General features: G+C 34.8%; 1 protein-coding gene across 1 annotated transcript; it reads left to right on the forward strand.

Moving 5' to 3' along the window:
• The first annotated feature begins 2,030 nt into the window (after positions 1-2,030).
• LOC113093333 (NACHT, LRR and PYD domains-containing protein 12-like) lies at positions 2,031-11,501 on the forward strand. The gene is given in 18 exon segments (XM_026259154.1): positions 2,031-2,099; positions 2,549-2,636; positions 2,910-3,023; positions 3,198-3,308; positions 3,989-4,099; positions 4,264-4,374; positions 5,065-5,175; positions 5,386-5,496; positions 6,241-6,327; positions 6,856-7,727; positions 7,730-8,570; positions 9,410-9,574; positions 9,681-9,797; positions 9,891-10,064; positions 10,151-10,339; positions 10,842-11,012; positions 11,090-11,257; positions 11,357-11,501. Coding segments are annotated over 17 exon segments (3,648 nt in total). The 5' UTR covers positions 2,031-2,099; positions 2,549-2,586.
• Positions 11,502-16,106: the final 4,605 nt, after the last annotated feature.

Below are 16,106 nucleotides of genomic sequence, written 5' to 3' on the forward strand. Positions count from 1 at the left end.
ATAAATACAAAATTCAAATTTTCAAACTCTTTCCATTAATATTGTCTTTTTTAAATACTTAAACAATTCTCCGTAATACTCTTGATTGCATTAATGTTTAAAGTAAACAGTTTATGGTTTACAGTTTACCATACCTGTTGTTTGTTTATTTATATTTTTTTGCTATAAAGTTGTTTTTATGCTATTTTAAAAAAGAGAGAAAATCTACAGTACACTTTAATTAAACTCCAGTACACTTCTGCACAGGGCTAGGAGCGATATGAGGAAAAAATCATATCTCTCAATTTGTTGTCTGAGTTGCGGTATATGATTGCCTATATCTTGGTATTTTGTATTTGGTTTAAACAAATAAAGTGAATGTAAGCATCTAGTAATATATTATGGACAAAAAAAGTGTTAATCACAATACATAGTAACATTGCAATCTATAAACAGTATATACATATATAAAAAAAAAGAAAAAAAAATATTTTTTTTTTTTTTTTTTTAAAGCAGAAGTATAGTTAAAAATAAAAATTATTAAAAAGCACAGACTAAGTATTTCATTATTCATTACACTTTACAATAACTGCTATCATACAAATACTTTTATAGGTTTAAATTTTTACATGTCACATTTATTGTACAACTATAAATATTTCATCTACATAACTATACAGGTGATCCCTAAAAAATTATGTTCTTTAGCCCGCAATGAATTCCTGGAAGTGACCACAAACTGAATAGCCTGCAGTATTCTAATGTTCCAGATATAAGTGTTTGCTCTCTGTTTTAACACTGGGTTCTGTTGTACAGTTTACAGAACGTCATGAGGGAGCAATCTGTTTCCCATCTATTGTAAAGTTTTCGCTCCATTCTACATTTTTACTAGCTATTTTTTTTTACGTAACAGGTCAGTCATTCCCAGGCTCTGTACACAAAAGCAAGATGTCCATGCGTGGCAGGGTTGAGTTGTTTGTTCCCAAGCTGCAGAACTGATGTACACTGTTTTGACTGTTATTGACAAGAGAGAAGGACAGGCATGCGCTGAGAAAATATGCACATGGACGAAGCCGAGCAAGAAAAAAGTGAAGTACGGTGAGTTGTCTAACATCTTCGCCAACAGAGTTACAATTCAAAACCATTTGTCACACACGAGACCATCTGCTGATGACTTCAAGTTGTTCGGAACACAGCTCCACCAAAGTGAATAATAAAGGGAGTCGTACTGTACTGATCCACTTTTGACTTTAATATTTGGTATATTATTATTAAGCAATTCAACAATATTATTCAGTGGCAAACCTGACAATGAGTACACTGGTAATTTGGCTTTTACTACCATTTACTTCAGTAAGCCTTGGACTTGATTGTCAATAATAATGTAAGAATGTGAGGTCCTGATTAGAGGTAAACTTAAAACTGACATCAGCTCAAAACTCATTTGAATTTATTATAGACTCCAAGAAATCCAAATCCCCAACTGATTCATTTTAACTTCTGTCACAGAACTTATTGTATCACCCTAAAAAAACAGCGGAATTACTCTTCATTCAGCCCCTACTGCAATAACTGTTCTGATCAACAACTTAGAACCTTATTCCACATGATGTGGGAATGTGATAAGATCAAAGAAAGTTTGGGAAGCAGTATGTACTGTATTATCAAAAATGATTGAGTACCCTATACTGGTGAACCCTGCTGTATTACTATTCAATGACGATTCTACGTCATGGGGAATCTTCTTCGAGTCAATTTGACCCAAACACAACCAGAAGGTTAATATTGACTAACAATGAATCAGTTTCAAATTCTTAAAAACACTTCAGTAGATTAACAAAACTTATCTAATACCCAAACCAAAATATTATTTTATTGTTTACAGCACTGGTTCTCATTCAAACTTTACCATACATTGGTGCAAATTAATTTGTCACTTGATAATGTTGCTCATCTAGTATTTATACAATAGCTCAGTATCTGCTCCATCTGTTCAAACCTGTCATTTTCTGTGAAGATTTCGCTCCTCCTTCACACAGCAGGTAAGCCGTGAGAAAACTGAAAGCACCATCATCTGTTCTTTCACGAGGAGACGGAGAGAATAATCCAGAGCACATATGGTAAGCACAACTGCACAGAGTGAGAGAATGATTGATAGATTACATTATTCATGATCAATCATATTGAGTTCAAGAGTAAGGACTTTGAATACATCAGGCACTCAATCTACTCTGATTTTGTTTAGTTGTATCCTATTATTTGCAGAAAGTATTCAAGCGTTTAAATGTCAGAAAAAGCACAAAATAAACATTATGATTCTACTTATTAAAAGTAATTTTATGATTACAAAATTTGTGTATTTATGTTTAGTCACACACTGTTAAACAACCAAAAGCCTTACACAACCTTATTTAACCAACTTCTCATGAACCAGTCTAACCAGTTACAGGTGGGGTTTTCCTTTAATGTTTTTCTTCCTCATTCTCCTCCTTGTAATTTCGTAAAGCCTTTGAGAGAGTAAAAATGTTTTTTCTTTCTTTTTTCTTTATATGATGGGCATAAACTTCAGAATAAATCTGTTGAGCAGTTAGGAAACCATAATCAGTAATGATGGCTGAAGACACAGACAATCACAACACTTGCAACAGAGACAAAAGGTAAGATAAATATTTGTGATATATTTTTACATGTATCTAATTTATGTACATTTAAATAAAATATTATTTTAATGAAGCAAATACATTATATGTATATGGTGATCGATTAAAGCAAAGTCTAGCTCAGTTTAAAGTTTGAATCATTCTGCTTGTAACCCATATGGCACAGTTAAATACATGTTATTACAAACTGCATTGATAGGCTTGATATAATTTGAGTGAAGTTGATGTTGAAATGCTTAGAACTATGATGTATTGTGTTGTATCTGACAGCATTAAACGAGAGCGATCACATTCCCCTGTACTCAGTGTTTTATCCATGAAGAGTGACAAATCAATGAAAATACCAATTCAGTTAAAAACTGAAGAGCGTCTGTTTAACCAAAGGTAAATCCATTTACATTTGGGTTTGAATGTGTCTTACAACCTGTGTTACTTTTCATTCCATAGTAGAATGTTGCAAATAGTTTTTTATTTACTTGAACATAACAATAAACTTATTATATATTAAAATACTTTGTTGATTAATTGTTTTTGTTTTTTTCTTACATTGTTTTTCAGTTCTGAGGAGAGATCAGATTCACCTGTCCCCAGTGTTTTGTCCATGAAAAGTGATAAATCAATGAAAATACCAATTCAGTTAAAGGATGGAGTTTTTGCATCTGATCAAAGGTAAATACAGTGCAATTTATATTTGCTTGCAAATTCTGTTTCCTGAGATGTTTTGACATGATCTTTTTTCATTGGGCGCACGCGCCTGGCCCTAGGTTAATTTCCGGTCTGTGTTTGTTTACCAGTCTGGCTATGGCACTGGTTACAAACACAAGATTTAAAGTTATGTGATGAGTATGGAGTCAATATAATGCTGCATATATATTCAAAAAAATAAAGTTTTGCAAAAGAAAATAAAGTTTTGCAAACTAAAATTAAAGTATTGAGGAAAAAAATTAAGCTTTTTGCTAACAAAAATAAAGAATTGCAAAAGAAAATAAAGTATTGGGAGAAAAAAAAATAAGTCTTGCAAACAAAAATAACGAATTGCAAAACATAAATGAAACAGCACGAAAGCAATAATTTTACATTACATTACATACAATACATATGGCCATTTCTACAAATTTATTTGCAATGCTGCTTTTATTTTGCATTTCAGTCTAGTTTGAGGTTTGCGATGCCATACTCCCTTTGCGCTTCACTTTTCTGTGTATCTCGCTTCTCGTCACTTAACTTTATTGTTTTTGCACATATATGCACCATTATATTGACTTCATAAAAATAACCATTTTAATGTCTGGTGAGACTGATTTTTTTTTTTTATTCATTATTTTCATAATTTTTATTATAACTCCCAGTTCTGAGGAGAGATCAGATTCACCTGTCCCCAGTGTTTTGTCCATGAAAAGTGATAAATCAATGAAAATACCAATTCAGTTAAAGGATAGAGATTTTGCATCTGATCAAAGGTAAATACACTGTAACTTATATTTGCTTGCAAATTCTATTTTTCTTAAAATGTTTTTCTTTTTTATATGCTAGAAAATAATCATATTAATCTATGGTGATACTGTTTATGTTATTTTTTCCATGCAATTTCATAATTTTCATATTTTTTTAATATAACTCCCAGTGCTAAGACAAGACCATATTCTCCTGATCCCAGTGTTTGGTCCCTGAAAAGTGACAAATCAATGAAAATACCAATTCAGTTAAAGAATGGAGTTTTTGCATCTGATCAAAGGTAAATACAGTGCAACTTATATTTCCTTGCAAATTCTCCTGAAATGTTTTGAGGTTTTTTTTTTTCATTGGGTGCAGTCGCCTGGCCCTAAGTTAATTAGGGCACTGGTTACAAACACAAGAGTTAAAGTTAGGTGATGAGTATGGAGTCAATATAATGCTGCATATATATGCAAAAAAATTAGTTTTGCAAAAGAAAATAAAGTTTTGCAAACTAAAATTAAAGTATTTAGGAAAAGAATTTTGCTTTTTGCAAACAAAAATAAAGAATTGCAAAACATAAATGAAACAGCATTTCACCATTTCTACTAATTTATTTGCAACGCTGCTTTTATTTTGTGTTTCAGTCTAGTTTGAGCTACCGATGACATTCTCCCTTTGCGCTTCACTTTTCTGCGCATCTCACTTCTCGTCACCTAACTTTAAATTTATGCATTTAGCAGACACTTTTATCCAAAGCAACTTACAGTACATTCAGGCTATCAATTTTTACCTATCATGTGTTCCCGGGGAAATCGAACCCCCAACCTTGCAATTGATAGCGCAATGCTCTACCAATTGAGCTACAGAAACACTTAATTTTTTTGCGTATGTATGTGCCATTATATTGAGTCCATAAAAATAAACATTTTAATGTATGGTGAGACAAATTTTTTTTTTTTTTTTTCATAATTTTTATTATAACTTCCAGTTCTGAGGAAAGATCACATTACCCTGATCTGAGTGTTTTGTCAATGAAAAGTGATAAATCAATGAAAATACCAATTCAGTTAAAGGATGGAGATTTTGTATCTGATCAAAGGTAAATACTGTAACTTATATTTACTTGCAAATTCTATTTTTCTTAAAAAAAAAATTAAAAAAAAAAAAAAAAAAAAAAATATATATATATATATATATATATATATATATATATATGCTAGAAAATAATCATTTTAATCTATGGTGAGACTGATTATGTTTTATTTTCATATAATTTCATAATTTTCATTTTTTTCAATATAACTCCCAGTTCTAAGACAAGACCATATTCTCCTGATCCCAGTGTTTGGTCCCTGAAAAGTGACAAATCAATGAAAATACCAATTCAGTTAAAAGGTGGACATTCACTGCTTGACCAAAGGTAAATTCATTCCCCTTTTAATTTGTTTTTGCTGTGATAAATGTAGCACTGCAGTGATTAATATTTTTTTATTATTTTTGTGAATGTTCTAAATCTAAATCTAATTCTGTTAATCTCAAACCACTACTTTAGTTCTCAAATCAAAACTATACATATTTTTCACCCATTTTCACTCATTTTCCAATTTGCTGAATGCTCCACAGAACTCCACACAGAAATGTCTTCATTAAACACTGGTTTAACCGCAGTCTCATTCAGGCTGAATGAATAAAGATTTAACCAGAGCTTGAAATAAACGTTTTTGCTCACCAAACACTGTGGTGCCCAGACAGCAAGCAGTTTTGGCCCAGATCCGGCCCGCATGAAATCCATGATGTGGTCAGATGTGGGCCAGATCTGGGCCAAACTGCTTGCTGTCTGGGATGAATGGTTTTCCAAAGTTACTAGCCACTTTATCCCAGCCTCTGATGGACCATTGGCTGACAAATATCTTTAATTAATTGTCTTACATAATACGTACTTCTCCACTTTGTTGTTTATGATGAGAGTCACTGAACAAAACTCTAAATGCCTCTGACTGACTGACAGTTGCATTCATTAGCTCAATTATGCGCAACACTATAATGTGTACTGCAGTAGTGTAACATTGCAAACAGTTGTATTTCAGATGCCGTTTGAGAAGAGTATAGTAAAATTTAACCAACCAATGTGACTTGTGGGAGTGACTGTGTTACTGTTTTTTAGTTTCCTAGAGACATTGAATTCGCCTGATCCTAGTGCAATACAAATGCCAATTCAGCGTAGAGATGACATAAATCTACCACATCAGAGGTGAGGTTTAATTCTGTTCACCTGTTAAAGTTCATTCATGCTAAGAAGGTCCACTTCAGGGGGTCTGATGACTCACCATGTCAATCACAGTGAACAAAAATAATAAAGATGATTTGCGACTAGATCTTAACTGTTGCAGGGTTTCAGCAACAGATGGCAGGGAATCTCCAGTTTCATGCAACAACATGCTGATCTTTCACATTTTTTTTTCTACATTTTTGAAAACTGAGAAATAAAAAAAGTAAATTAACCACATTTAATTGAGTAATGTATTTGCTCAAGTAGGGGAATCGTGATTATATTTTTGGTTTTGTTTGTAATTTGCTCAAATACAGTGTTCATTAGAAGAAAAATATTCTAATTAAATTAACCACAAAATATTGCTATTATAGAAATGTGCGACTTGCACAGTACTTTAATACTCAATAAGAAAAGTAAAAAAAAACTTCAAATTTACACTCAACTATAGAGCCTACATAGGCCATAGACTCTGTATTTTTATTATTTGCTCATTATTTGTTTTTACAGAGATGATGCACAAAATCCTGATCAAGAAATCCAACAAAGATTAAAATATAATATGAAACTGAAGCATCTCTACATTTTTGAAGGACTGGCAAAGCAGGGAAACCCAACACTTCTGAATGAAATCTACACAGAGCTCTGCATCATCGATGGTGGGAATGGAGAGATCAATAATGAGCATGAAATTAAAAGGATAGAAAAAACATTAAAAAGTGCAGCAGGAGTAACTACACCAATTAAATGCAATGACATCTTTAGAGCTTTACACGGACAAGACAGACCCATCAGAACTGTGCTGACAAAGGGAGTTGCTGGCATTGGAAAAACAGTCTCTGTGCAGAAGTTCATCTTGGACTGGGCTGAAGGGAAAGAGAATCAGGACGTCCAGCTCATATTTCCACTTCCTTTCAGAGAGCTCAATCTGATGAAAGACAAAACACTCAGTCTTTCAGATCTTCTTCATGTGTTTTTCCCTGAAACCAAAGAAATGGAAATATCCAGTGAAGAATATAAAGTGCTGTTCATCTTTGATGGTCTGGATGAGTGTCGTCTGTCTCTCAATTTTCAGAGTGATGTGAGGTTGTGTGATGCAAGTGAACCAGCCTCAGTGGACGAGCTGCTGATGAACCTCATTGTGGGGAATCTGCTTCCCTCTGCTCTCATCTGGATCACCTCCAGACCAGCAGCAGCTGATCTCATCCCCTCTGAGTGTGTCCATCGAGTCACAGAGGTACTAGGCTTCAATGAGCCACAGAAGGAGGAATACTTCAGGAAGAGAATCAGTGATCAGAGTCTGGCCGACAGGATCATCTCACACCTGAAGTCATCAAGGAGCCTCTACATCATGTGCCACATCCCAGTGTTCTGCTGAATCTCAGAGAGATTCCCAAGACTCTCACTCAGATGTACACACACTTCCTGATGGCACAGATTAGCATCAAAGACGCAAAGTATACTGAGAAGGACAACAAGGATATGGAGATGATCTTCAAATTGGGGAAACTGGCATATGTGCAACTGGACAAGGGAAACCTGATCTTCTATGAGGAAGACCTGAGAGAGTGTGGCATTGATGTGACAGAAGCATCAGTGTACTCAGGATTGTGCACTCAGATCTTCAGAGAGGAGTTTGGCTGGTATCAGGGGAAAGTCTTCTGCTTTGTTCATCTCAGCGTTCAGGAACATCTAGCGGCTTTATATGTGATACTCTGCTTTCGCAACATCAGCAAAAATGTGCTTGTTGAAGGTGAAGCCAAGACAGTGTCAATCATACTCAAATGTGCAATTGATAAGGCTTTAGACAGTAAGAATGGACATCTCGATCTCTTTCTTCGCTTTTTCATGGGACTTTCGGTGGAGTCAAATCAGGCTCTTCTAGAAAGGTTTTTGAAGAAAAGATCTATCATCGCCCAGGACACAGCGGAAACTGTTGAGTATCTCAAGGAAATGATTGTAAGAAATTGTCCAGATAAGAGCATCCTTATGTTCCACTGTCTAAATGAACTTAATGATCATTCACTAAGTGATGAAATCCAAAAGTACATTGCCTCTGGAAAAGTTAGCGAAGATATCCAGTCCCAGGAACTTGGCTTGGCTCTTTTGTTTATTTTAATGACATCTAATGAGAACTTTGATGAGTTTGAACTACATAAATATGGCAGATCAGATGCATTCATAAGCTGGCTGTATCCTGTGATCAGGCTGTCTACAAAAGCTTGGTGAGTACACTGTAAAAAATTTCTTGTTGTTTTTACAAAAACTTTTTGGCAGCTGTGGTTGCCAGAATAATTTTGTAAAAATACAGAAAACTGTAAACACATTTACGTCAAAAACTGTTAATTTTACAATATAAAGCTGTAATTTACAAACAAGAAAATGTGAATATAAACCAGTAAATTCAACAACACACAAAATTAAATCTGTTTTGTACCTTGAAAATACTGACAACCACCATAATAATAAAGATGGTACTGTATAAGAGAAAGCCACATGAAGTATCAAAGCTCATCACAAGTAGCTTCACCACAAGCAGAAGTATATATTAACATATAGAAGGTGCACATTTATGGAAACACAAAACACCATCATGGTAACACACGTGATACTTAAATAATGCAAAAAACTTTCATTAAGCAACAGAAGATGTAACATAAAGCTCAAATGTACATAACTGATAACAAGAACTATTTAAAAACATGATTATTTAAACAAAATACTTTCAAACGTGGAGTGTCACGCAGGGAATTCTGGGAATATCAGTTTACAGTTTTAGACTGTAAATTATACATTGATTTGTTCTTTTTTACTTCTAAAAGCTGTATAATTAACATAATTTTACTGTAAATTTACATTAAATGCTTTGTTAGATCTTTTACAGTTTTTCCCTGTATATAGTACGGGAACTTACTGTTAACCTATTATCAGGTTTTTTCCGTAGCATTTTTACAAAATTTTACAGTTAAAATTACACTTATTTTTTACAGTGTAATTTTAATAATTTATTATATGTGAATGGAAAAATGTTAATATACAATAACAAAAACCCTTGCTCTTCCAGGATGTGTAACTGTAATATCACAGAAATGGGATGTTTAAAGCTGTCTACACTTTTGTCTTCACATTCCAATGTGAGAGAGCTGGATCTGAGCCACAACAACCTGCAGGACTCAGGAGTAGAAATACTCTGTGCTGGACCAAAGGAATCAAGCCGTGCAAAACAACTGTGCGCGCCTATGGAGCAAAGTTTAATATTACAACACTGTATTATAAACTCACTGCTTACATATGGAGATATTTAATGAATTGTTGAATTGTTTCTGTCACTTCAGAATTCAGCAATGGTTCAGCAGTAGACCATGTCATCCAAGCAATCAGCGTTTGTTTGAGGATATTGCAAGTCTCACAGCTGGACTACAGGACGCAGAGTCTAGACTGGAATCTCTGAAGTAAGTTCTTTGAACTTAAAATAGAAAAGACTTTTAAATGTGTTGCAAGCATTTTTGTTGTTATATTGAGAAACACATTGTCTTGTCTGCTAGTCTGAAGAACTGCACAGTAACAGAAGCAGGCTGTGTTTTCCTGAGTTCAGCTCTGAGATTGAACCCTTCTCATCTGAAAGTGCTGGATCTGAGCTGGAATAATATAGGAGACTCCGGAGTGACCCATATCTGTGCTTCTCTGGACAAAGCTCATTGCTCATTGGAAATACTCAAGTACGTCAGAGCATAACAGAAGCACATATGGTGAATTCTGAAACATTATTTGAAGTTAATAATGACTTTCACTGCTTCATCAACAGGTTAAATAATTGTAATGTAACACATAAAGGTTGTGCAGCATTGGCTTCAGTACTACAAACAGATTCAAACCTGAAAGAACTGTCTCTAAGCAAGAATGAGCTCCAGGACTCTGGTGTGAAACTGTTATCTGTTGGACTTCATCATCCTCACTGTAAACTGGATACCCTGAGGCAAGATTATTCTCAATGACAACAAATCCACCAATAAACAACATTACTCAATGCACCATTTGTGTTTAAGAGTTACAGCTGAACATTAAAGAGCAAAGTTAGTGACATAAAATCATAGACAACGTAGAACAAGCATAAAGATTACTGTACTCACTGTCCAATATTCAGACCAGTGTGACAAATATGGCCAGTAACCATTAACCATTACCCTCAATCGTATCATGTATAACCCTAAACCCAAACATACGTATATTAAGAAATTAAGGGAAATTGAGAAATGCACCTTTTTTGAAACACACACAACATCCGAAAGATTAAACCATTATTTTTAAAAGGCACCATTTTTTTGATGATCTCCATGAAAAAAAAAAAACAACAACGCTCAATTCATAAGAATGCTTTTCTATGCTTGAAAGTTTCTACTTTTTAAAGCCCAGCAGGACAGTTAACACCTATATCACTGTATCCAATCAATACAATACATTGGAGATTGAAGAATGTTTTTCATTCCTTTTGATAGGCTTTCATATTGCAAATTTAAAGCAGAAGGCTTTGGATCCCTCACTTCAGCTCTGAAGTCAAACTCTCAGCTGAGAGAACTGGACGTGGGCAACAACAGACCTGAAGATGATGGAATGGAGCTGCTGTCAACTGTTCTTCATCATCCAAACTGTAGACTGAAAACACTGAGGTAAAGATGAAGAAATTAGTGGAAACATTAATATTTGAAGTTGGAATGCTATATATTTGAATTAATTTCTTTCTCAGGATGGACAAATGTGGAATCACAGAGAAAAGTTGTGCTGGTCTGGCTTCAGCTCTCAGTTCCTGCACTCTAACAGATCTGGATCTCAGTATTAATGATCTACAGGACTCAGGAGTGAAGAAGCTCTGTGTCGGACTGCAGAATCCTTGCTGTAAACTAGAGAAGCTGAGGTAAATGTTAGGAAAAATGATAAGTAGTGCAAAATCAGTTCTAAAGCCATTCAAAACAGCAATAATACCTGTGTTACAAACCCACTGTGCTCCCTTCAGGTTGTCCAACTGTAGTATTACTCATGAAGGTGTGATGTCACTGACTGAAGCTCTGAAATCAAATCCTTCCCGCCTTAAAGAACTCGATCTGCTGGAGAATGATCTGGAAGAATCAGACTTGAAACTGATTGGTAATATTATTTAAGGGACCTAAGAAGAAAGACATCAACTATCAATTTACAGCTGTATTTTTTATTAATTTACATAAAGATTAATGTTGTAAGAAATGTATTGCTAATTTCTAGTAAATACATTAATGTTAACTAATAGAACCTTGTAAAGTTTTATCATTATATAGAGGTTTATAAACATACTGTATATAATAAACATAATACATTTACAAGTATACATACTGTACATAAACCTTCATCCATGTGAGAGAAATTTAATCTTGCTGTGAAAAGTGCATTTAGGAAAACTCACAAAGTTGATGATCCAGAAGTAGAGATCTGAATGATGAGGGGTCAAGATGAAATATGAAACTGTAATCAAAAGACAGAAAGTCAAAGATAGGAAGATAAATACAAATAGAAATAATACATTAAAATGGATCCAGGATGTAGAGAAAGCTGCTTCTAGGACATGCAAGTTCACTGAACTAAATACATGCTCCAATCAGGTTTCAAATTACATGATGTTGAGTAGATAATGACAATATTATAGTTTAGGTTGAACTTGGTAACATAACCTCCTCAAGACATAATAACAAAGATGTGCTAGAAGTTGGTCATCCAGATCTAACAGGCAAATATTGTGTAAACAGAATGGGCCCAAAAATGGAGCCCTGAGGAACTCCACTGTCAATAAAAACTGAGGAGGAAGAGAAATCCCCAAGCTTCACTGAAAAGGATCTTCCCTTCAAATATGAAGAACACCATTTTAAAACAGTCCCTTTTAGACACAAAACATGCTTTAAACGTTGAATAAGGATGTCATAATCTTTTGTCTTGATGTTATGTCATGAATCAAAAGCTGCTCTAAGGTAGAGCATAATTACCATAATTAACTGACTAGAAGAGGTTGTGGTACTGGTCTTCTTATCTCTAATGATTGGAAATGTATTCCGTCAACCCCTAGGCCCACAAGGTAACTTCTTGAATGGATTAGATGTGCTGTTCTCAACCTTTCCTGAAGATAGTACTCCCCTAGTTATGCATGGAGACTTCAAAATTGACATACAGTGCTTTCCCACTGCATGGTATGGCACGGTACAGCTCGGTATGGTTAACTTTTGGGGGGTTTTTCACTGGGTACAGTACCTGGTACTTTTTATAGTGAAGTGAAACGTGCCGTTACCAAAACGTGATGTGTAAACTCTGCTGATCGCGGAATGACCGGAGAGAATCATCACTACCTGTGTCACTGAATTTGCAACACAAACAAAAATGAACCGCTAGATTTAAATCAGCACAGCCAGCGAAGAATCAAATGCAACTATTCTGAATGATCGCACATTATTTTAACAACCAAATAGTTTAGTTGTCTTTTGTGAAAGAACAGACGCTCCTCTCGAAGACAGCATAGGAGTGAATCCAGCGAGAGCTTGATGGGGCGACACGGAATTAAATGAAATGCAAACTGTGCCGTACCATACTGAGCCATACCGAGCCAAGTCGTAACACCTGAACATGGTTCCTCACACAACACATATCCCTGCCCATGTCATCTTTCGACGTAACATATGTTCACTCTCACCATCTCTTGATGCTAACAGTGCTACTGATACTTTCTGCTCCACTCTTACATCTTATTTAGACACTGGCTGTGTTCGAAATGGCATACTTCCCTACGATATATTATGGAAAAAGCAGTAGGCGAGCGAATGAATATGTTTAAATCTTTTGTGTTCATAAAAGAGTAGGCTAGAACTGCAATAATTCTCATGAGATTTGGATGTACGTATACTTAAAATGCCTACTAACCTACTATATATTGTAGCGAAAAGAAGTTTGTGAAGCAAGATGTACGTTCAAAAACCGCAGTTTTCATAAAACAGTAGGCGAGAAGTCCCTGGTTGTCCTACTGCTTCAGCCCAGATTCTGAAGTGTTCATCGATGGATACTTTTCAATCCCAGGATGCCACACGAGAGGATATGTCATCATTGAACGTGTAGGAGAGCAGCGACGAGGATTTATAAATGTGAGTATTATAAACCAAAACATGGTTCCTGTGTGTTAAAATTACATTTGTTGAGCTACTGTAGAGTAAACTGTTGATTTGTTCTGGTGTAAAACTAGCCAGTAATGTTACAGTATTGTTTTTTTCTGTAAAAACGTGTTTTATTATGTATAGCGAACAGCGGACCTCCAGTAAGCACATGTATGTCTCCAAAGTGGATTTACATAAACCATATACACCTTAAAGATGATTAAATATCTATTTAATATGAGACAGGAAAATGTTCTAAGAGGATTGCAGATGAAGGGTATCATATTTGTTGAGCTTCTGTAAAGTAAACGGTTGATTTGTTAAGGTGTAAAGACGCTAGCCAATAACGTTACAGTATATTTGTAAAAATAATTATAGTAATAATATTCTGTAAAAGCCAGGGCCGTAGCTGGGGTTTGCAAATTATAGTGTCCTTCAACCACTAGTAAAACAATATAATAAATTTTATCTGATGTTTGGTTTGACTGTGGATAAATTCTTGTTAAAACTACCAAGTAATTCAGTCAAGAACTTGGATTAATTTAAAGACACCGACAGCAGAGCTATTCAATTAGGCACAGTCACTTCCCAGACATCAAACAGTTTTGACCCAGATCCGGCCCACTAATAGATCCTACTGCTCTGTCCTATCGCCATATATGCTCTAATGCATAGGTAATTGCACTTATTATGGACTTAACAGTGCTTTCAAGATCATCGTCCTCCATTTCAAAACAAGCGTGTGCTCAAATTGTACAGAAATGCATATACTACTGCACTGGCCATCAGTGTGAACCAACCCAGTGACGTCACAAGAGGTGGAACTGCAATACGGCGGCGCCCTTGCTCCAAAAACTATAACAAAAACATTTATTTAAAATGGTACTGTTGTATATTCTTTTAAAAACAGAATATGTACCATGTGGTTAAAAAAATCCCTAGGCCTATAATATAATACCAATGTATTAAAGAGGTCATAGGACGTTGCTAAAAAGAGCATTATTTTGTGTATTGGGTGTAATGGTGTAATGAAAAATTTACTGCTCGAGCCATCAGAATACAAAAGTCCAGAATCAATATCAAAGTTATTATTGTTCAGCAAGTGCCCCTATTCTGCCTTTTCCACTATTACCTTTCACCATAAAAAATGGGTTTGACTGTCAGCGGGAATGCATGGACTTGAATATTAACGGACTTTGGCATTAAAGTCTGGTCACAAATATAAAAACGAGCATAAGTCTCTTTTAATCAGAGGTGGCATCGAACCGGCCTGCTTTGATTTGCCATGAAATGTTACCTTTTATGCAGTTTAATGTCAAACCACAGAAGGAAACCCCTCATAAGAGATGTGTGAGTCCTGTATATTATCTCGCACTGCGAGTAAGATGAATTTCTTTCTGCCATCTAGTCCCTTCACCTATTCTGACAGGGGATCCGCTATAAGGTGTGAAATATGTTTTCAATCGTCTATACGCTTAATTAAGATTGACTGTGAGCCAGTTTTCTATTGGTTGTTAAAGATTTTCCGATTATCATGGTTTGTGTTAAAGTAGCTATAGGATGTCTATTGTAATAACATTTGGAATACATTTCAGCGCCAGAATGATTTAGTCTTTCTAAAGAATAAACTGCTAATAAACGGCTATTTATCGTCGCTGTCAAAAAGACGATTCATACTGTCACACAGGCACTATATGCACATTTATATAAACTTAGCCTATACTCAACGTTCACAATAAACGTTTTGAAATTAAAGAAACTAAGAAGTCTTAACAGTTTAAATATAATGCTGCAAATAATAAATACATAAAAAAACATGATTAATATAGTTGGTAACCACAAATTAAAATGGTTTGGCTACACTAACATGATACTGTTTGTAATAAATACGCGTAAATAATTACAATTTATTATTATTATTATTATTATCCAGGAGGATTAATTTAATAATTAATTAAACAAATAAATAGCACAGTTTCTATAATTTTACTATAATAAAACCATTGAACATTTTCATAAGCATGTTGATAAAGTTAAAGTTATCAAGTGTAAGTCCCAACAAGCATTATGTAATCTTATTTTTATTTAATCCCCAAGAAAATGAGGAATGGATGTCAATAAGGTGAAAGAGCATGGTTTATTTTGATTTGATTAACTTCAAACTTGATTTGTACAGTGCTATCATCATCCCTCAATCTCAGGTGGAAACCCTTGTTCAAAGTAAAGATGTTCTTTTAAGAAGTATTGTTTTTTTTTACTATAACATAACTGTGACCCTGGACCAAAAACCTTTCATAAGTAGCATGGGTATATTTGTGGGTATATACAGCCCCCGCAGCACCCCCCTTCCCGCACCATTGTAACCATATATTTTTGTGAGTTTAGTCTTTCAGGAGATTTTCTGATAGCCATTAACTTATTGATTCTTCTTTTAAGAACTACATTTTTTTCCTCTCTCTCTGCCTTTTTGTTTTGCTATTTTGAGGCGTGTTGTTTTATCTTATACAATGCATGTGCATGTGTACTACTTGCTTTAGGAATAGATGAGGTCTATTCTGGGACAGGCAGTTGTCCTACACTGAACAGATGTCAAATCCTGAA

This window comes from Carassius auratus, unplaced genomic scaffold (genome assembly GCF_003368295.1).
Source record: "Carassius auratus strain Wakin unplaced genomic scaffold, ASM336829v1 scaf_tig00214965, whole genome shotgun sequence".
NCBI classification, from domain to species: Eukaryota; Metazoa; Chordata; class Actinopteri; order Cypriniformes; family Cyprinidae; genus Carassius; species Carassius auratus.